At 42.8% G+C, this 20,800-nt stretch overlaps 2 protein-coding genes across 3 annotated transcripts in view; one reads left to right on the forward strand and one right to left on the reverse strand.

Moving 5' to 3' along the window:
* The window catches only part of Casp8 (caspase 8), a 47,670-nt gene extending 36,687 nt beyond the window's left edge, over positions 1–10,983 (forward strand). Inside the window, exons 8-9 of one of the 2 annotated variants that reach the window (XM_021159156.1) lie at positions 6,706–7,207; positions 8,977–9,381. In XM_021159156.1, the coding sequence (XP_021014815.1) occupies positions 6,706–7,207; positions 8,977–9,112 (638 nt within the window). In that variant the 3' untranslated portion in view covers positions 9,113–9,381. Of the gene's footprint in view, positions 1–6,705; positions 7,208–8,976 lie in introns of both variants that reach the window. The other variant, XM_029479220.1, reaches the window with a different exon arrangement.
* Positions 10,984–12,386: 1,403 nt separating this feature from the next.
* Positions 12,387–20,800, reverse strand: part of Flacc1 (flagellum associated containing coiled-coil domains 1) — a 17,774-nt gene continuing 9,360 nt past the window's right edge. The window contains 4 exon segments of the mRNA XM_021163807.1: positions 12,387–12,504; positions 13,081–13,190; positions 13,308–13,397; positions 17,526–17,588. Coding sequence (XP_021019466.1) covers positions 12,387–12,504; positions 13,081–13,190; positions 13,308–13,397; positions 17,526–17,588 — 381 coding nt within the window.

Below are 20,800 nucleotides of genomic sequence, written 5' to 3' on the forward strand. Positions count from 1 at the left end.
TCTTACTCCTCTTGGGTGAATTTGCTTCCTTTTTTTCTAGAGCTTTTAGGTGTGTTGTCAAGCTGCTACTGTGTGCTCTCTCTAGTTTCTTTTTGGAGGCACTCAGGGCTATGAGTTTTCCTCTTAGGACTGCTTTCATTGTGTCCCATAAGTTTGGGTATGTTGTGGCTTCTTTTTCATTAAACTCTTTGATTTCGTTCTTTATTTCTTCCTTGACCAAGGTATCATTGAGTGGAGTGTTCTTCAGCATCCACGTCAATGTTGGCTTTCTATTATTTAATTGAAGATGATATTTCATTTTTCAAGACAGGGCTTCTCTGTGTAGCCCTGGCTGTCCTGAAACTCACTCTGTAGATCAGGCTGGCCTCGGACTCAGAAATCTGCCTGCCTCTGCCTCCCAAGTGCTGGGATTAAAGGTGTGCGCCACCACTGCCTGGCTAACTTGTTTGTTTTTATACCAATACTGAGGTCAGAGATGATGATACCTCCAGAAGTTCTTTTATTGTTCAGGATTGTTTTGGCTATTCTGAGGTTTGTTTGTTCGTTTGTTTTTTCCACATGAAGTTGATGATTGCTCTTTCAAGGTCTATAAAGAATTGTGATGGAATTTTGATGAGGATTGCACTGAATCTGTACATTGCTTTTAGTAAGATGGCCATTTTTACTATGTTAATCTTATCAATCCATAAGCTTAGGTGATCTTTCAATCTTCTAATATCATCTTCAATTCTTCTTTTATTCAGAGACTTGATGTTCTTGTCATACAGGTCTTTCACTGGCTTGCTTAGAGTTACACCAAGATATTTTATATTATTTGTGGCTATTGTGAAGGATGTTGTTTCCCTACTTTCTTTCTCAGCCCATTTATTGTTTGTGTAAAAGAGGGCTAGTGATTTTTTTTTTTGAGTTAATTTTGTATCCAAAATTTGAGGTGTTTATCAGCTGTAGGAGTTCTCTGATAGATTTGGGGGGGGGTGACTTATGTATATGATCATATCATCTGTGAGTAGCTTTACTTTGACTTTTTTAGTTGTCTTATTGCTCTAGCTAGAATTTTATTATTGATATATATGGAGCCCTGTTTTGTCCCTGATTTTAGTGGAATTACTTAATTTTCTCTTAATTTAAATTTGGGTTGACTATCAGCTTGCTGTAAATTGCCTTTATTATGCTTAGGTACGTATCTTGTATCCCTTTTATCATGAAGGTATGTTGGATTTTGTCAAGGCTTTTTCAGCATCTAATGAGATGATCATGTGGTTTTATTTTTAATTTTAAGCTTGTTTATGGTAGATTCCATTGATGGATTTCCAAATGTTGATCCCTGCATCCCGAGATGAAGTATACTTGACCATAGTGGATAATCTTTATGATGTGTTCTTAGATTGAATATTTTTGCATCAATGTTCATAAGGGAAATTGGTCTGAAATTCTGTTTCTTTGTTGAATCTTTGTGTGGTTTCTGTGTTAAAGTGACTGGGACTTCATAAAATGAATTTGACAATGTTTCTTCTGTTTCTATTTTGTGGAATAATTTGAGGAGTGCTACCTCAAAGTATCACCTCTTCTTTGAAAGTCAAGTAGAATTCTGTGCTAAAACAATCTGGCTCTGGGCTTTCTTTGGTTGGGAAACTTTTAATGACTGCTTCTATTTCCTTAGGAGTTATAGGACTATTTAAATTGTTTACCTGATTTTGATTCAACTTTGGTTAAGTAGAATCCATTAAGAAAATTGTCCATGTCCTTTAAATTTTCCAATTTTGTGGAGTACAGGCTTTAGATTCTTTACATTTCCCCAGTGTCTGTTGTTATGTCCCCCTTTTCATTTCTGAGTCTGTTAATTTGGGTACTGTTTCTCTGCCTTTTAGTCAGTTTAGTTAAGGGTTTTTTCTATCTTGTTGATGTTCTTAAGAAACCAGCTCTTGGTTTTGTTGTTTCTTTGTATAGTTCTCTTTGTTTCTAATTTATCGATTTTAGCCCCGAGTTTAATTTTTCCTACCATTAACTCCTCTTGGGTGTTTTTGCTCCTTTTTGTTCTAGAACTTTTAGGTGTGCTTTTGAATTGCTAGACTGAGATCTCTCCAATTTCTTTATCAAGACACTTAGCACTATGAAAGTTCCTCTTAGCATTGCTTTCATTGGATTCCATAAGTTTGGGTATGTTGTGTCATCATTTTCATTGAATTCTAGAAAGTCTTTATTTTTTCCCTGATCCAGTTGTCATTGAGTAGAGGTAGTTGTTCGGTTTCCAGGAGTTTGTAGTCTTTCTGCTTTTCAGTAGTTGAAGTTCTGCTTTAATCTATGGTGGTCTGATAAGATACAAGGCATTGTTTCAATTTTGTTGTATCTGTTTTGGCCTGGTTTGTGACCAACTATATGGTCGATTTTGGAGAAGGTTCCATGAGGTGCTGAGGAGGAGGTAATATTCTTTTGTGTTTGTGTGAAATGTTTTATAGATCTGTAACACCTATTTGATTTATAATGCCTGTTAGTTTCACTATTTCTCTGGTTTGTTTCTGTCTCTATGATCTGTCCATGGTGAGAGTGAGATGTTGAAGTCTCCCACTATTATGTGGGGTTTGGTGTGTGATTTAAGCTTTAGTAAAGTTTCTTTTATGAATGTGGATTTTCTTGAATTTGGGGCATAGATGTTCAGAATTGAGGCATCATCTTGGTACATTTTTCCTTTGAGGAGCATAAAGTGTCCTTCCCCATCTCTTTTGATTATTTTTGGTTGAAAGTCTATTCTACTAGATATTAGAATGGCTACCCCAAGTTGCTTCTTAGGTCTGCTTACTTGGAAAGCCTTTGTCCAGCCCTTTACTCTGAGGTAATGTCTACCTTTGTTTTTGAGGTGTGTTTCTTCTGTGCAGAATAATGATGGATCCTATTTTTTCATCCATTCGGTTAGCCTGAGTCTTTTTTATTAGGGAATTGAGTCCATTGATATTGAGAGATATTATTGACCAATGATTGTTAATTCCTGTTATTTTGATGGTGGTGGTGGTGGTGGGGTGTGTGTGTGTGTGTAGTATTTCCCTTCTGTTGGTTTTGCTGATGTGATATTTATTTCATGTTTTCATGGGTGTAGTTAATCTTCTTGGGTTGGAGTTTTCCTTCGACTAGGGCTAAATTTGTGGATAGATATGGTTTTGTCATAGAATATTTTGTTTTCTCCATTGGTGGGTGTCTTAGTCAGGGTTTCTATTCTGCACAAACATCATGACCAAGAAGCAAGTTGGGGAGGAAAGGGTTTATTCATCTTACACTTCCATGCTGCTGTTCATCACCAAAGAAGTCAGGACTGGAACTCAAGCAGGTCAGGAAGCAGGAGCTGATGCAGAGGCCATGGAGGGATGTTCTTTATTGGCTTGCCTCCCCTGGCTTGCTCAGCCTGCTCTCTTATAGAACCCAAGACTACCAGCCCAGAGATGGCACCACCCACAAGGGGCCTCCCCCCTTGATCACTAATTGAGAAAATGCCTTACAGTTGTATCTCATGGAGGCATTTCCTCAACTGAAGCTCCTTTCTCTGTGATAACTCCAGCTGTGTCAAGTTGACACAAAATTAGCCAGTACAGTGGGGTTTGAAGGTTTTGCTTGGTATAGTAGTCTGGGCTGACATCTGTTGTCTCTTAGGGTCTGCAAGATATCTTCCTAGGCCCTTCTGGCTTTTGAGAAGTCATGTGTAATGCCTTTGTATGTAACATGGTCTTTTCCCCTTGCAGTTTTTAATGTTCTTTCTTTGTTCCATCATTTAGTGTCTTCATTATTATGTGGAGGGAGGATTTTCTTTTCTGATCCAATTTATTTTGTATTCTGTAGGCTTCTTGTTTGTTCATAGCTATCTCTTTCACTAGGTTGGGGAAGTTTTCCTGTATGATTTTATTGAAAATATTTTCTGGGACTTGGAGTTGAGAATCTTCTCCTTCTTCTAGTCCTGTTATTTTTGGTTTGATCTTTTTCTAATTTTCCAGATTTCTTGGATATTTTGTGTTCGGAATTTTTTAGATTTAGCATTTTATTTGGTTGATATATCCATTTCCTCGATAGAATCTTCCATGACTGAGATTCTGTCTTCCATTTCATATTCTGTCAGCTATAGTTCCTCTTCTCTTCCATCTCCAAGATTCCCTTTTTGTCTTTTCTATATTGCTTCTATTTCCATTTTCATGTCTTGTACAGTTTTATTCATTTCTTTCACCTGTTTGATTGTACTTTGTTTTGATTGTATTTTCCTGTATTTCTTCATTTCCTGTTTAAAGGCCTCTATCATCTTTATTAGATTGAATTTAAGGTCATCTTCCTGTGCTTTGGCTGTGCTAGGATATTTAGGGCTTGGTGTGGTCCAATAGCTGGGCTCTGGTGGTGCCATATTGCCCTGGCTCTTGCTGGTTGTGTTCGTATCTAGCCTTTAGCACATGGTTGTCCCTGGTGTTTGCTGGATGTTCCTGGCACTGACAGGACTCCTCAGGGAGGCAGGCAGAGCCTTGGGTCTGACAAGAGAGCTCAGGAAACAGCAAGCTGCTCACCTCTGTTGACTGTACCTCAGGTGGCCCTAAGTGTTCCTGGAGTCCAGCAGGCCTCCTTCTAGGGAAGGGAGGCAGAGCCATGGGCTTGACAATGGCACAGAGCAAAGCTTGTCTGTAGTTGTGCCCCAGGTGGAATCAGCAGGCAGAGGATAGGTGAGGTAGGGTCTAATCTGGGTGTTCCTGGGGACCTACATGCCTGGATGTTCCTGAGGCCGGGCAGGTCTCCTGGAGAGGAAAGGCCATGGTGCTGGGGGCAGGGGAATAAGAGGAGTGGACACAGCATGCAGCTCACCTCTCTATCAAGCATTTCTTATTCATTTTATTAATTTATTTATATTTCTTACATATCTATTTTCTGCTGTTTCAAAAATAGGTTTTAAAATCAAAGTAATGTATTCATCATGATAAAATGATAGCTTTCTAATATTTATAATGAAGAGCATCAATGAACTTTAAAATTTTTTAAAATTTTATTATATATATATATATATTTATTTATTTATTTTTATGTATGCCCCTTTGTGTGTGTGTGTGTGTGTGTGTGTGTGTGTGTGTATGTCTGTGTGTGCGAGGGCCTTTGGATCCAGAACAGGAAAAGTTCTATGCAAGAGCAGCAAGGACTCTTAACCACGGAGCAATCTCTCTAGCCCTGGGCTTTACATTTAACTCAACTAAATAAAAAATATTTCTGGAGAATGAATTAGTCAAAACCAATTGCTATAGTATCCTACTTACTCTGGGTTGTTTGCTCATGAAAGTTTCTCAATTGCAGCAGGAGCTGTGAGCTCCCAGCAAGATGCTAAACTAGTGAGACCTGCCTTGGGGCAGCCTACTTATGTTTATACTGAGAACTGACAAGTTAAATGGAATAATATTCATTTATAAGTATACAATATACCTATAACAAGTATAAGAATACAGAAATGGGTGCCGGGCGTGGTGGCGCACACCTTTTATCCCAGTATTCGGGAGGCAGAGGCAGGTAGATTTCTGAGTTTGAGGCCAGCCTGGACTACAAAGTGAGTTCCAGGACAGCCAGGGCTACACAGAGAAACCCTGTCTTGGAAAAAAAAGAAAGAAAGAATACAGAAATGGGGCTCGAAGATGGCTCAGTGGTTAAGAGCACTGACTGCTCTTCCAGAGGTCCTGAGTTCAATTCCCAGGAACCACATGGTGGCTTACAACTATCTGTAATGAGATCCTATGCCTTCTTCCGGTGTGTCTGAAGACAGCTACTGTGTTCTCATATACATAAAATAATTCCTACCAATTCTTACCAAGAATTCTTTCTCCTCTCAATGTCCCACCTTCTCTTTCCTGCCTAAGCCATAGGCCATAGGCTTTTTAATTGCATCCATACAATGCACATAAGATGTTCTCTCTACAGGTAACTCAGTAGTTAAAAGCACTGACTGCTTGTTCTGAGGCTTCAGATTCAATTCCCAGCGCCCACATGGCAGCTCTCATGCTGCCTGTATCTCCAGTTCCAGAGGAGTCCCTCTCTTCTTCTGGCCTCTGCAGGCACCAGGCATACATGTGGTGCACACACATACATGCGATAAAAACACTCCTACACACAAAATGATAATGTAAAGCATTTAAAATACATGGACAACAATAAACATATGCAAGGTTAAGACTCAGGAAGTCAGACCAAAAGAAAACACTGATGGAAAATGGGAACAATAGGAGTAGAAATGGAGAATACTAGTCACAGATGCCAGATCTGTGACCATGAGAACCATAAGACAAAGACAAGGAAATGGACCTGTGCAAGAAGTGAGTGTACATTCTCCAGTCTGAAAGCGCTTGTTGCATCTTTGAGATTGAGAGGGAGGGGTATGGATAAGTCAGATACGTAGAACAATCACAGATCAGGATATCACTGAATTTCATAATAGCAGATCTGGAAGCTAAAAGATGAAAATTCAGAGGAAAGGGGATTTTGGAAAGAATGCCATATCTAGCTAGACTGTCAAAAAGAATGAGAGTAGAAATGAATCCTCATGGTGCAAGAACTCAGCAAAGTTCCAGCTGGCAGTACACTGCACTTTCAGCAGGCAACAATAAACATAAGGAGCCTGTACAGTCTGGTTGGTGATGCACAAGGCCCGCTCAGGTTCTGGTTCTTGCGGAACGATTGTAATTCATGGTTTCCCATCTTACTTTTCAGAGGCTCTGAGTGAGACCTTTAAGGAGCTTCATTTTGAGATAGTATCTTACAATGATTGCACCGCAAATGAAATCCATGAGATTCTAGAAGATTACCAAAGAATAGACCACAAGAACAAAGACTGCTTCATATGCTGTATCCTATCCCACGGTGACAAGGGTGTCGTCTATGGAACGGATGGGAAGGAGGCCTCCATCTATGACCTTACATCTTACTTCACTGGTTCAAAGTGCCCTTCCCTGGCTGGGAAACCCAAGATCTTTTTCATTCAGGCTTGCCAAGGAAATAACTTCCAGAAAGGAGTGCCTGATGAGGCAGGCTTAGAACAACAGCACAACACTTTAGAAGTGGATTCATCATCTCACAAGAACTATATTCCGGATGAGGCAGACTTTCTGCTGGGAATGGCTACGGTGAAGAACTGCGTTTCCTACCGAGATCCTATGAATGGAACCTGGTATATTCAGTCACTTTGCCAGAGCCTGAGGGAAAGATGTCCTCAGTAAGTCTGGCCTCCTGGGCCCCTCTCATGCTTCCTTACTCATTTCTGTGGTTAGAGCCCACTAGAAGGTGCTTTATGGCCGAGATAATATTACTAAGCAGAGAAGTAGCCATTGGCATGTTCCATCTCTGAATGTCTAGCTGTAGCTCACACAGCTCTATTTCCCAGGTCAGTTGTAAAGTGGGAGAGATGGCACGTATTGTTCTCCTTCGTTCATAGATGGGAAAAGAATATGTTTACTGAAGAGTTTCCTTTATTTAGCAACCGAGGTACCACAGAGCCAGAGAGGTTGCTAAGACCACACAGCCCAGCTCTGTCTTTGGGCAGTAACTGACTAAGGCAACTCAGCCCCTTTGGGGAGTCTTCCCAGATGGAGCAAACCACTATGTTTAACATACCTCACCTTTGTCAGAAGCCATGTTTTAGAGCTGGCAAGATGGCTCACTGGGTAAAAGCACTTGGTTATAAGTCTTATAACATGAGTTAGATCCCCAGAGGCCTGTATGGTGGAGAAGACCAACTCCTTCAAATTGTCCTATGACCACCAAATGTGAACCATGTCATGTGCCTGTGTGAATAAGTAAATGTAATTTTTAAAAGTTAAGAAAGAAATCCTCTCCAATTGCTATCTAGCCTTGAATCTTCTTAGCAAACTATAACCGTACTGAAGAGCAGGGGACCTCTATGTCTCTACTAATTTGACCTGCTAAAAAGTCACAAGTGTGGGATGATAGCCCTATGGCATATGGTTCATCTCCAGTTAAATTAGGACTCCATACTTCAGGTTCCCCCCCACTTACACCCGGCTGATAGCTGAACAACGAGGAGCCCTTCTACAGGCTCCTTTTACATCTCGGTCTTATTGTCTGGTGTCTGAAGAGTGAGAATTTCCCATGGCATGTGGAGCGTAGACAGGAACACCACCGCAGTGCTTTCGTTTCGTAGCACAGACGCTGAGTCCTACAGGATCCATGTCAGCTATGCAGATTGACGAAGAGGGTGCTCCACAGCTCAGAGGTGGGGAGGCAGCTACGGGAAATGCTTAGCCCTTACTTGCCTACATTTGGTAGAAATCTGTGGATGATCCTGTAGGAGCAATGCTGATTTAGACAGAGGGTACTGGGGGGAGAGGGGGAGGCATTTGTGAGGTCCAAATGGCGACATGGGAAACATGGAGGAACACATAGGTTAACAGAGAGGAAAGCAAATCTGATAGGAACTCTGGTTTCTTGTAACCAGCAGCGATTCCAAGTACACAAAAGGTAACTCTGTGTGCGCTGAGGAAACTGAGTCGCCAGGACAGTGGCGAGAGGTCTTCATTCAGTGACTTTCAACTGCAAATGTCCGATGCTCTCTCTGAGAGACAGAACTAGAGAACCTACCTCAGGCACAGCCAGTGAGGTGGTGGACACAGCCAGAGGGAGGGTGGGCACAGCAAGTGAGACAGTGGGTGACACAGCCAGTGAGATGCTGGGCACAGCCATTATGACAGCGGGCACAGCAGTGAGAAGGTGGCACAGCCAGTGAGATGGTGGATACCGCTAGTGAGACAGTGGGCACAGTCAATGAGACAGTGGGCACAGCTAGTGAGGTGGTGGGCACAGCCAGTGAGACGGTAGGCACTGCCAGTGAGACGTGGGTGACACAGCCACTGAGACAGTGAGCACAGCCAGAGAGAGGGTGGGCACAGCTAGTGAGACGGTGGACACTGCCAGTGACATGGTGGGCACTGCCTTGCCCCATATGCTTTATGCTGCTTTCTTTTTCAGAGGAGACGACATTCTCAGCATCCTGACTGGCGTGAACTATGATGTGAGCAATAAAGACGACAGGAAGAACAAGGGAAAGCAGATGCCACAGCCCTCCTTCACACTACGGAAGAAGCTCTTCTTCCCTCCCTACTGATGTGTGCTCTCCACAGTTCACATGGCTTATCTGTGCACTTTTGTGTGGATGAGTCTAATTTATTTTTAAGATTTCTTTTTTTTTTTGAATTTACATTTACATCATTTCCCTTTTCCTCCCTTCAAATCCTTCTTTGTAATGTTCTCATTTCAAATACATGACCTCTTTTCTCATTAATTGTTATACACACACACACACACACACACACACACACACACACACACACACACACATTTCTAAATATAACCTACCCAGTCTGTATACTATCACTTGTATGTACGTTTTGTTTGGGTTTTTTTTAAAAATGGAGCGACCTTTGGTAGGCCAATCACACTCCAAGGCAGGTCCCTCTCCCAAGAATAGTTGGGCAATACAAATTGGCTTCCATGGGTTCACCTTTAATCTCAGCACTCTGGAGGCAGAGGCAGGAGGATCTCTGAGCTCAGAGCCAACCTGCTCTACATAGCAAGTTCTGAGATAGCCAGGGCTACACAGAGAAAGCTTGTCTTGAAAAAAACAAAAAAGAAAACTTGAAGATGCATGAGTAAGAAAGCAAGACTGGAGCATGAACCTGGTTAACAGAGGAGGTGAATGATGGGAGCAGGGACCTGGGGCAAGTTAACAGAGGGGGTGAATTGATGGGAGCAGGGACCTGGGGCAAGTTAACTGCTGAAGGTGAGTCAGCAGAATGGGGTGAATATCATCAGCATTCGCTGCATGAAATTCTCAGAGGAAATAATAATATTAAGCTTTTTTTCTGTGCAGTATATAATTCTTCCAGGTTAGTTTTTCATTAGTCTCTGGGTATTTCATGATGAACTGGAAGTCCTTCAGAGTGAGAGCTATTAGGGAGCATGAGGGATAATGGAAAGAAAACAGTCCCTTTGTTTGTGGTGAGAGTTGGTGGGAATTAACTATAAAAACACTTCTGTGGCTAAGTGCAGTTAAGGATTAGACTTGACCAGGATGAGGAGATAGCTCAGTGGTTAAAGAACTTGCCAACCAAACTCGAGGGCCTGAGTTCAGCTCCCAGGAACCAATGTAAATGTCAGTGGGTGATGGGCAATGGGCATGTTGTCCCTCCTATAATTGCTGCACTGGGAGGGTGGGGACAAGATCCCTGGAGCAAGCTGTGTAGCCAGACCAGTGGTATCAGAGGACAGCTCTAGGTTCAAACGAGAGCCCCTGCCTCCCTGATTATGGTGTAGATTGATTGATGAAGACTGCATGCATGTGCCTGCCAAAGCATGTGTGTGATCACACATGTACTTATGCACATGTGAGCATGCATGTCAGCTCTCCTTACATGCCTACACATGAGCAAAAGTTAAACTCGCCAATGTTAACATTGTTGTTATATCTTCAATAAATGGGGGGGCTGGTGAGGTGGCTCGTCGGGTACGGGGGCTTGCTGCACAGACTGGTAACAAGGTTTGATCCCTGGGACCAAAACGATAAAAGGAAAGAATTGGCTCCCATAAGTTATCCTCTGACCTCCAAAGCACACTCTCTCCATACACGCAACGCATGACTGGATAAGTAGATGTAGATAAATTTAAGGAAAATGAGGCCAGGTGTGGTGGACCACACTGAGCACTTCGGATGTAGAGGCAGAAGGATCTGGAGTGTAAGGTTATATCCTCAGCTATATGACCAGTTTGAGGCCAGCCTGAGCTACATTTGACCCTGTTTTGTTTTGGTTTTTTTCCTTAAAAAAAGGAGTAAAAATTATTTTTGTTAGTTTTTAGGTAACTTACAGGTTTTTACTTAATGTACTTCTAGTTAATGGTCCATCAGGAAATTCTGTTTTGTTTATTTTCTAGAAGTCTTTATAGAAGATGGTTTTATTTATGTTTTGTAGGATAATAGCATTAAAACAAAACTTATTTTCTAAAAAAGTATTTTATTGTGAAAAATTTCATAAATATACAAAAACTAAACGCAATGGCAGCATGGTGAAGCCACGTGCTTACAGCCTCCAGCATCAACATCTGTGCTGTGCTCTGTCCTCCCTGACAGTATCCTCACCTGCCTGCCTTGTCACCTCACTCGGGGGCACCGACTTGGGTCCATTGAGGTGGAATATTCTTACATCTGAATAGTTTAGAGACCCAAGTGTCTCTAAGGATGAGGTACATTTTAGATAGCCAAAGCATTTTTAAACATTAAATACCAGTCAGTGTTGGTGTTCAAAAATCTCCCGGTCTTCTTGCTTTCTTACAATCTGTTTGAATCAGGATCCAGCAAGATCTCTATCTTGAATTTTGTTTGTTTTTCAAATTACATATTAATGTATAGGGTTTTTAATGCTTTCATATAGCTTTTTAAAAGAAACTGGGTTGTTTTAAGCACTGCTCTTCAGTGTATATTTAATCTGTACCTATAATCTTTTATATTCCCCTGTTCCCTCCTAAGTAAACTGTCAGTGAGACAAAAGCTGTTTTTTTTTTTTAAAGAAAAATAGATTTACCTTACTGTCTCTAATGGATTCTTTTGTTTGTTTTTGATTTGTTTCTGTTCGTTTGTTTTACAATTGGCATGTTCACACGTGGGGAACATTCAGTGTCTAGTATTGGCTTCCAACACTGCTTAACATTCCTCGCCAACACTTAAAAGCACTTCCACATAAAAACCAGAATTTTTTTTAATCATAATGACCCCATGCACCCAAGTGGCAGGCAGTCCAATAAGTCTAAGAAGTGCCATGGTCAGAAAAGGGTGTGGCTTTGAGTTTACCAACCCCCTCTAGCATCCTGCCTCTGTAACTGGTTACTCTGTGCCCACTCCGGTTCCATGGATATGTTGCCTGCCCTGTGGGCATTTGAGTTCTCCTGACGGTCAGAGACAGTGTAAATATTCAGTTATTCTTCCCAAGTCACTGGGCTAAAAAGTCTGATATGGGAGAGAATAAAGATTTTGGAATTAAATCAATGAATTGTCTTGCTTGCTGTTTACCCTCAGTCACACCCCAAAATGCAAGGATCACCCAAAAAGAAGGCCCTTCAAATTAGTCTCATGTGAAAAGCAGAAAAGAGCATAGCGCACAGCCCACAGAAGTCCGACTCCAGTACAGAGAACACCGGGTCTCAATGGAGAGCCACGATATAATTAGGATAAGCATTCAAATATTTCTATCCATTGGAAGAAAGCAAATTGTGAAAAATCACAAAAGTACAGAACAACTCAAGAGCTCAACCTTCCCGTGCGTCTCTCCAGAAGAGTCTGTAGCTGCTTCCCAGGGCAGTGTCGCTCAGCCCCAGGAGCAGTTAGTTACCTACAATGTTTGCTTTTTGTTGCTGTTGTGTTCAGGAACGTCGGATTCATACACGTTGGGATTGGCAGATGAAATTTCTGAAATTTCCTCATTTGTGGTTGTGGTTAACATCTTCTGCCTGTAAAAGGAACGATGGTCACTATATCACAAAACCTTGACAGGTAGAGGCAATGCAGGTATTTGGTGGCAGGTAGGTAGTAGAATTCGGCTTTCTTTTGCTTGAGGAAGCATCCTCTCTCATCACAGTAATTGGCTTACATTTGGTGAAACGTGGTGTTTGGGAGATCATATTTCCAATGGAAATTGATGCGATGGATAACTTATCTTCTAGGTTAGTGGTTTAGGAAGGCCCTTCAGGGAATGGTGATGGTGACTGGCAACTTTTCTCAACAGAAGCCAGAATCAGAGCGCTGGAACCCACTGAACTCTGAAAAACAATCCTCAGTCGTGGGACAAAGCAGCCCAGAACCCACTGACAATTTACCTGTGTTTTACACAAAAACAGACACACAGGAGAAAAGGCCAGATACACAGTTCACCCCAGATGAAAAGTCTACCTCCACAGTGTGTGTCCAGGTCCAGAAATTTACCTCCTCCCAGAGATCAGGACGGTGACCTGACCTATCAGTCACTTGAACACCCTCCTGCTCTCAAAAGCAACTCAGTCAAGGCCCCCTGAGGGAAGATCCCATACCTGAGGCAGTTATTTTCTTCTGTCAGGGTCTTTATGTTGTACTTATGCTTTTCTTCAGCTTCAGCAAGCTTTGTCTGGAACAATTTCTCTAGATTTGCTGCAATAGTTTTCTAAAAGATAAATTTGAATAGCTGTCTTCCCCAGAGCCCTTGGGACATAGCTTCTGGGCAGAACAGCAGTTCCCCAGGTTCCTCCCCAGCCCGGTTCTCAGTCTAACCAGGACTTGCCTGTCTCTCGAGTTCTTTCTGGCATTGGAAAAGGTTTGTGTTCAGGGTCTCCAGAACAGTAGCTTGTGCCCGCAACTCAGCCTCCAAGATCTGCACAAGAGGAAGCAGCCTCAGGACATTGTGCTGATATAATAAATGTCCCCAAGAGAAGAGAGAACCCAGGAATACTCCCTTCTCCAGGGTATTTGGAACACAATACACCATGCCAACTTCAGGCACGTTTTCTTGTACCACTTACTGCCATTTCTACCTTCTCTTTCTCTCCCTCCTGTGTCCTGCTCTTCAGGTTCACTGCCACTGCGGCCAAAGCAGCCTTCATCAGGCAACGTGGTCATCAGCCACTCAGCCACTGCATGGTCTTATTTTTTTTTTAAGATTTGTTTTTAAGATATAATATTTTTATGACTTTTTGAGAATACAATGCATTTGATCATATTTACCTCCCACTTTTCCTTAACTAGATCCACCCTTTAATTCTTCCAAACTTTGTGTTCTCCTTAAAAAATTTAATATTTAGTTTGTGTGTGTGTGTGTGTGTGTGTGTGTGTGTGTGTGTGTGTGCATGCATGCACGTGTGTGTTCATACGTGCAGGTACACATGTGAGTGAATGTGTCTGTAGAAGCCAGAGGAATGCATCAGATCTTCTGGAACTGGAGTTAATAGGCAGCTGTGAGTCACCTGATTTGGATGCTAGGTTCTAAGCTCTGTTCCTCTGGAAGACAAGCAAATGCTGTGAGCTGCTAGGGCATCTCTCCAACCCCATTCTGCATATTCTTTATTACAATACCTCTTCCTATTTTTTGTTTTGTTTTGTTTTTCAAGACAGGGTTTCTCTGTATCATCCTGGCTGTCCTGGAACTCACTCTGTAGACCAGGCTGGCCTCGAACTCAGAAATCCGCCTGCCTCTGCCTCCCAAGTGCTGGGATTAAAGGCGAGTGCCACCACACCCAGCTAATACCTCTTCCTATTGATTCCAACTCTGTGATATTCTGAAAAAGACGAAACACTAGAGACTGTAAATAGGTTTGTGGGTTCAGTGGCTGGGGGAGTGGAAGGGAGGATGTTGGGAAAGAGTATTTTTAGTGCAAGAAACTGTCTTGTTTTACCCAGTAATGATGGATACCTGACATGATATATTAACCAAAACCCATAGCATGTATACCATAACAGTGATCCCTGATGTAAACTAGGGACCTCAGTTAACCACTGCGTGCTGATACTGACTGCTCGGTAACTAACATGTCATGTAGTGCAAGCAGCTAGCAGGGGAACAGGAAGAGTACCGTGGGAGATTATATGGGAACTTTCAAGATGGATGACTGCCCTGGAAATTTCTGGTTTCTGGAAACTGTCCCATGAGAGGATGTTTTGCTGAGGCAGACACATGGTGTTGCAGTTACTGGTAATTTTAACAAGACAGTCTCAGACAGTGAATGGAAACAGATGCTGGGGTGAGGCATGGAGGGGACATGTCCTAATGGTAGGCTCTGTCTCCCACATTCCATCTCTTTAGACCCTTTTCCACCTTGTTGACAGGCCATATCTTGGGTGAAATTCTTCTCCTCAGATGCTTCCGGTGGCTCTTTTAGTCCAACCTAGATTCCTTAATGTGGCAGGCAGACTGCGAAACTAGTCTGTGCTGTTTCCTGTGGGCCTGTATAAGCTCTCTGGCTTGCTGGGAAAACTGTCTCAAGGACCACAGAGGACAATGTTCCTGACATTGTCCTCTTGTCTCTCTGCCTGTCTTGCTTTCTATGCACACCAGCTTCTTTCATTATGTTGGGTTGGAACTCTATCTCTGCCTTGTCCACATTATGAAATTCAGAAATACCTACCTGTGTCCACATACCACATACCACACAGTAACCCTGCTGATCTGAGGCAGATGTGCACCCACCCCCAACAGAGCTCATGCCTCTTTCCTCTGAGGAAATGATATCGCACTCATATTTTATCATAAACATATCTTTTTTTTCCTGCCTGCATGGTTGTGCATGCCTCTAATTCAAGCACTTGGGAAGCAGAGCAAGTGTTCTCTGTGAGTTGGAGGCTAACCTGGTCTACACAACAGGTTCCGGGTCAGCCAGGGATGAACAGTAAGACCCTATCTTAAACACAGCAACAACAAAAACAAATGGACCAAGAAGATTCACCACATATCTCTCTTCCAATTTGTCATCTTCATAGTACCCTACAGTCAGCACCTAGCAGTTACTGTGTGCATTTTTGTTAGGCACTGACAAAGCTAAAGATATCAACCAGATTGGTTTCTTTCCCTGGGTTTCAGCCCACTTAGTCCCTCCACCTCCTCAGACCCCTAGAGAAACACCACACAACACATGTCTTCCCATGATTCCTGAGCTGGACATGTAACATCACCAAGAGCAACTGCATTAAGTTCAGCACTGTTGTAGGCTGAGCTTGCCTTCTTACAGTCACGTATCTGTTCAAGGATCAACTGGTGTTTATTTAAAGCCTAGAGTGTGCCAGGTACTGCTTTAGGAAATAAGGATTAACGGTGAAGAAAACATACAGAAAGGCCTTCCTTCACTGAATGTGTCTGCTTGGGTGATCAAATTAATGTAGAAAAGCAAAACAGAGAAAGAAAAGTGTCGGAGAAGACAGCTGAACCTTTAAATAGAGTGTCTTCCAAGAGGCTACCATCTGAATGAAGACCAGAAGGGAAAAACGTTTGCCATGGAGATCTTGGGGAAAGAGGTGTCTAGGTAGAGACTGTTAAATGCAAAAACCTTCAAGGTAGGGTACTCTGTCCCTTTAAAGAACCAATAAGAAGTCCGGGGCCTTTGGAGAGGAGTGGTGGAGGCAGAAAGAAAGGAGAGGAGTTGAGAGAGAGAAGGGAGCAGGTAGAACAAGCTCACGGACAACACAGGGCTGAGACTGATTCAATCCCACCAGCTAGGCTGGAGCGAACCTGATGCAGAGGGCTCTGGAGGACTTTCAAAAGGGGTGACTCTACACCAACCTTTAATTCCGACTAGGGAGATTCAAAGGGATCACACTGCTTCCAAATGGCTTCCCTGCATCCCAGAATGAAGTCTGTGAGCATGTAAAGGAATATAAAAGTATTCAGTACCGAACAAGCTAAGCTTCACAATAGCTAGCACCTACTGAAGACTCTGCAGACTTGCAAACAAAAGAAACCAGATGGAAACAGACTCAGAAATTATACCTATGATAGAATTAGCAGAGATGCTCAGCAGAGCTTTTCTGGAATAGGACTCCCTGTATCTACCTTGTATCTACCTTGGAGGCCTACCTTGGAGGATGCTGCAGTTTGTTTGCCAGCAGTTTAAGATACGATTTCTTCATAATGTTAGTGCAGTGACTAGTCTTTTTCTTAGACATGTTTATTCTGGATACAAATTAGGTTTCTTAGTGAAAAGGGAAACAAAGGTTTCTTTAGTTTAACTGATTTTTTTTTCATTTGCCTTCACACATGGCCTTCTGTGTCTCAGCAGAGAGGAGCCCAGCAGCAACCATCATGAGTAAGGTACACACAAAACAGGCTTAGAGGCAAAGCTCTTCAGGAAGCATTAGGAAGACTGAGGGCTCAGAGGGAAGAACATGATTGTTGTAGTTTGAATAGTATGGCCCTGTAGATTCACGTGTTTGAATGCTTGGCCATAGGCAATGGCTCTATTAGGAGGTGTGACCTTGTGGAAGGAAGTGTGCCACTGTCAGGGCAGGCTTTGAGGTCATGTGACAACTGAGATACACAGCCTCCNGGGGATTAAGATGTAAAACTATCAACTCCTTCAGCACAATGTGGGCCTGGATGCTGCCATGCTCCCACCATGATAATGGACTAGACCTCTGAACCTGTAAGCCAGCCCCAATTAAATGATGTCCTTTATAAGAGTTGCTTTGGTCATGGTGTCTCTTCACAACAGTAAAATGCCAACTAAGACAATGATGTTCTGTAATTCAAAGTCCTGTGTTTTAAGTGTCACTTGACATAGCTGTCATTCAACACTGATGACCATGCAGCCTTTGCTTTCTCCTTGTTCACAGCTGGCTCTGAGAAAGGCTGCATTTGCTTGAGATGGAGTTCGAGATTCATTTTGACTTACAGAGTTCAACACTTAGGTTTGGGTGCTCTAGTAACTGTACTTATTTGGGTAAAATTCATTTCATTTCCCCAAGTGTGTAGGGCTTGGAAGACACTACTTTCATAGAGCTGAATGGGAACGCTTACCTCTTTGGATTTTCTCAGCTCCTGTATTTGCAGGATGTCTTCATCATGTTGTCTTAGGAGCTCCTGAAAACAATTGAATTTGGAAAGGTTAGAGAACAAAGAAGCCACCTGAGGACTCGGGAGTTTAACACTTACTGAACTGCAACATTATTAACTGATGGGTTTGATGAGCTCTAGGACCTACATAGAAGTGTAAAGCAATGGAAAACACATAGACCATCCTGGGAAACAAAACCAAAGCTAACAAATAAATTAACAAGAGGAAAATCAAAGCAAGGACTAGTAGCCCAGTCAGGCTGTCTGCCTGTACTAACTAGCTTTATGTGCCACCAAGGCTGTGCAGTGCCTCCTTGAGTGTAGAGAAACGATTAAGCAGAATGGGATGAGACTCTTGCCCTTCACTCAGAGGACATCAAGACGACTCAGGGAGGGAGGACATTTTCGTTTTTCAGAAAGGATGATGGAATAATTGTCTATTCATGTAGATAGAAAAATTTCCTATGACCTCTACTTCACTCTACACACAAAAAATTATTCAATATGGACCATAGACTCAGAAATGCTAAAATCAACAAGTTTCTAAAAAGAGAATACCCACGGCTTTATGATAGACAGTAGTGATATGGGGAAGGCAGAAAGAGGTTTTAATTCTAAAAAGAAAAGATGGATAATCTGCCTTTCATCAAAATTAGAAATTTCTGTACATTGAAAAATAACGTTTGCAAAATGAGAAAGCAACCCCCCCAGTGGAAGTTCTTATTGCAACATATATACAAAATATTTGCATTATCATATCTCCTAAGTAATAGAAGAGTTGAACAGAAAGAAAAGAAGATAGAAATCTATGCCCAACACTTTAGGAAAACTGGACATGTTTAGTCATCAGAGAGACTTAAAAAAATGACTGTCACTTCATATTTATCCCCACTACAATGGCCATAGTTAAAGACTGGGTAGCCTAAGTGTTCAGGATTCGGTGCAGTCAGAATTCACATATTTCAGATCTCAGAGTAAAACATTTCTACTGTGGAAACCATAGATTTCCTCTGTGCACCCTGGAGCTTCAGTAATGCACTCCAAGAGAAGGAAGAGAATATATCTATGAGTCAATATTCATAGAAGCTTTGTTTAAAATCCAACAAATGAAAATAATCCAAATATTACAAACCAGGAAACCAAGAAGCACATTGTGTGACCTTTCTACTAAGCGATCCTGCTGAGCAGTGAGAAGGAACACAGTGGGTATGGGCTTGGGCTTGGAAGGTCAGTGCCAGCAGGCCAAGGCCAGAAGGGCAGGCTCATCCTGGGTTGCACATCAGCTGGTTCCACCCTGGGCTACAGAGGAAGATCTGCCTCAAGCCACTTTTATAAAAAGAATGTATGAATGTGAAAAACAAATAAATAAATTTTATCAGTTATTTTTACGGGAAAACAATACATTAGACGTTAGGCATTCTATGTCCAAGTTAAGTTTTAAAACCTGAACATTGAGCAACACTGCTTTTTGGCTAGTTTGACCTAGGTGGGCCAGAGGTGGCAATGGAGTGTGTCCAATGTTTCTCCTCCCCCTCAACTGGTTCTGAGCAGATGTGGGCCCTGCTCTATCGTGGCTCTCCTCATGCCCTTCCCAGGTTGGGCAGGGTCTGAAGTTGGAGATGGGGGTGGTATCTGAGCACTCACTAGTCCATCTCTGAGGTGCAGGAATCCCACCGTGCTTCTGTGATCTCCCCATGGTCACCAGAGCTTTCTGTTGGATGGAGATGATGGTGGAAGGATTGAGAAGGATGAAAAAGCAGGGGTGTGGGGTAGAATGGAGTGGGGTGGGGATTGGGGTGGGGCTGGGGTGGGGTGGGGCAAAGATGCAGGTGATTCAGTCTGGGTCCAGACAAGGAGTCAGAAGAGAACACTGCTTACAGTTCCATCAGACAGGATGAGTCAGAAAATGATCTGGACAGATGCAGGGGGTTTCCACAAAGCACCCTGACTCATCAAGAAGGGAGGGTTGTTGAGAAAAGGAACAGGACTGCTGCCAAGAGAAAGTTCTGAGCAGAATCTCATCACCTGTGATAGGGCTGGGAGTACGGAGACATGTAAGAGATTATTACTGAAGAGGAGCATAAGGAACAGGCCAGCAGAAAGAGTGATCAGCAAAGCCTCTCTCCATAGCCCTGGCTATGTTAGAACTCACTCTGTAGACGAGGCTGGCCTTAAACTCAGAGGGATCCGCCTGCCTCTGCCTCTCCAGTGCTGGGATAAAGGTGTGCTTCACCATACCATACCAGGGTTGCTATTAATAAATATTAAAAATAAATTTCACTATTAGAAAACTCAGCAAAGAGACTGGAAAAGAGTGTTTGCGTGGAAGGGCAAGAGGGAAATATCAAGTGTGAGAAAGTCAGCCGAGGTCAGGGAGCAGAAAGGAGAAGAAGATGAACAGTGCAAACCAAGTTTGAGGAGGAAAGCCAAAGTGGGGGATTTAAGGTATGGCTGGAAAATGCAAAAACTAAACCTAGTCTCAGAGACTGACACGGAAAACCCATGGAAGGGTCCCAGGTATCCATGGTGGATACCTGGATATCCTAGCTGGATACCCAGCTAGCCTGTTGATAAGGAGTCTGAGGCCCATGTAAACAGACCACAGACTCCATCTAGATTATAATTGGTTAAATGTATTGATCCTGATGGCAGGACAACACTCTCTGAACCAAACTTGAAATTGCAACGCAAAGAGGACAGAGGGAAGGATTTTTAAATGTGAAAACCAGAAGGCGACCTAGTGTCTGCATAAGCAAGCCAAGNGTGGTTCTACTGTGCTAAGAGTCGGTGATCCTTGAATGTCTGCATAAACAGGTTACTGATGCTGATGAGCAGTTAGAGGCACAGCTGCACATTTCTGGGTGGGTGGGGCCACTGAGTCACCCCCAGGAACTGGAGTCTCACACAAATGCCTTGTGGGTACCAAGATGGATACCAAGCACAAAATGGAATTTCTTTACCCTGTCACAACTCTGTTCCACAGAAGCCCCTCCTTATGGTCCCTCCCAAAGAAGCCAAGGGTCTGTCAGAAAGACGAATAAACAAGTCATCATCTCCTGTGGCTCTAAAGGACAAAGCGACCTTTGCCTTGGTGGGCAGAGCTCAGAGTGTGTGTGTGTGTGGGGGGGGGGGGAGATGGCAGGCAGCCTTTTACCTGGAGTAGTGGCTCTAGCTATATATGTAGCAGAGGATGGCCTAGATGGTCATCAATGGGAGGAGAGGCGATTAGTCCTGTGAAG

This window comes from Mus caroli, chromosome 1 (assembly GCF_900094665.2).
Source record: "Mus caroli chromosome 1, CAROLI_EIJ_v1.1, whole genome shotgun sequence".
NCBI classification, from domain to species: domain Eukaryota; kingdom Metazoa; phylum Chordata; class Mammalia; order Rodentia; family Muridae; genus Mus; species Mus caroli.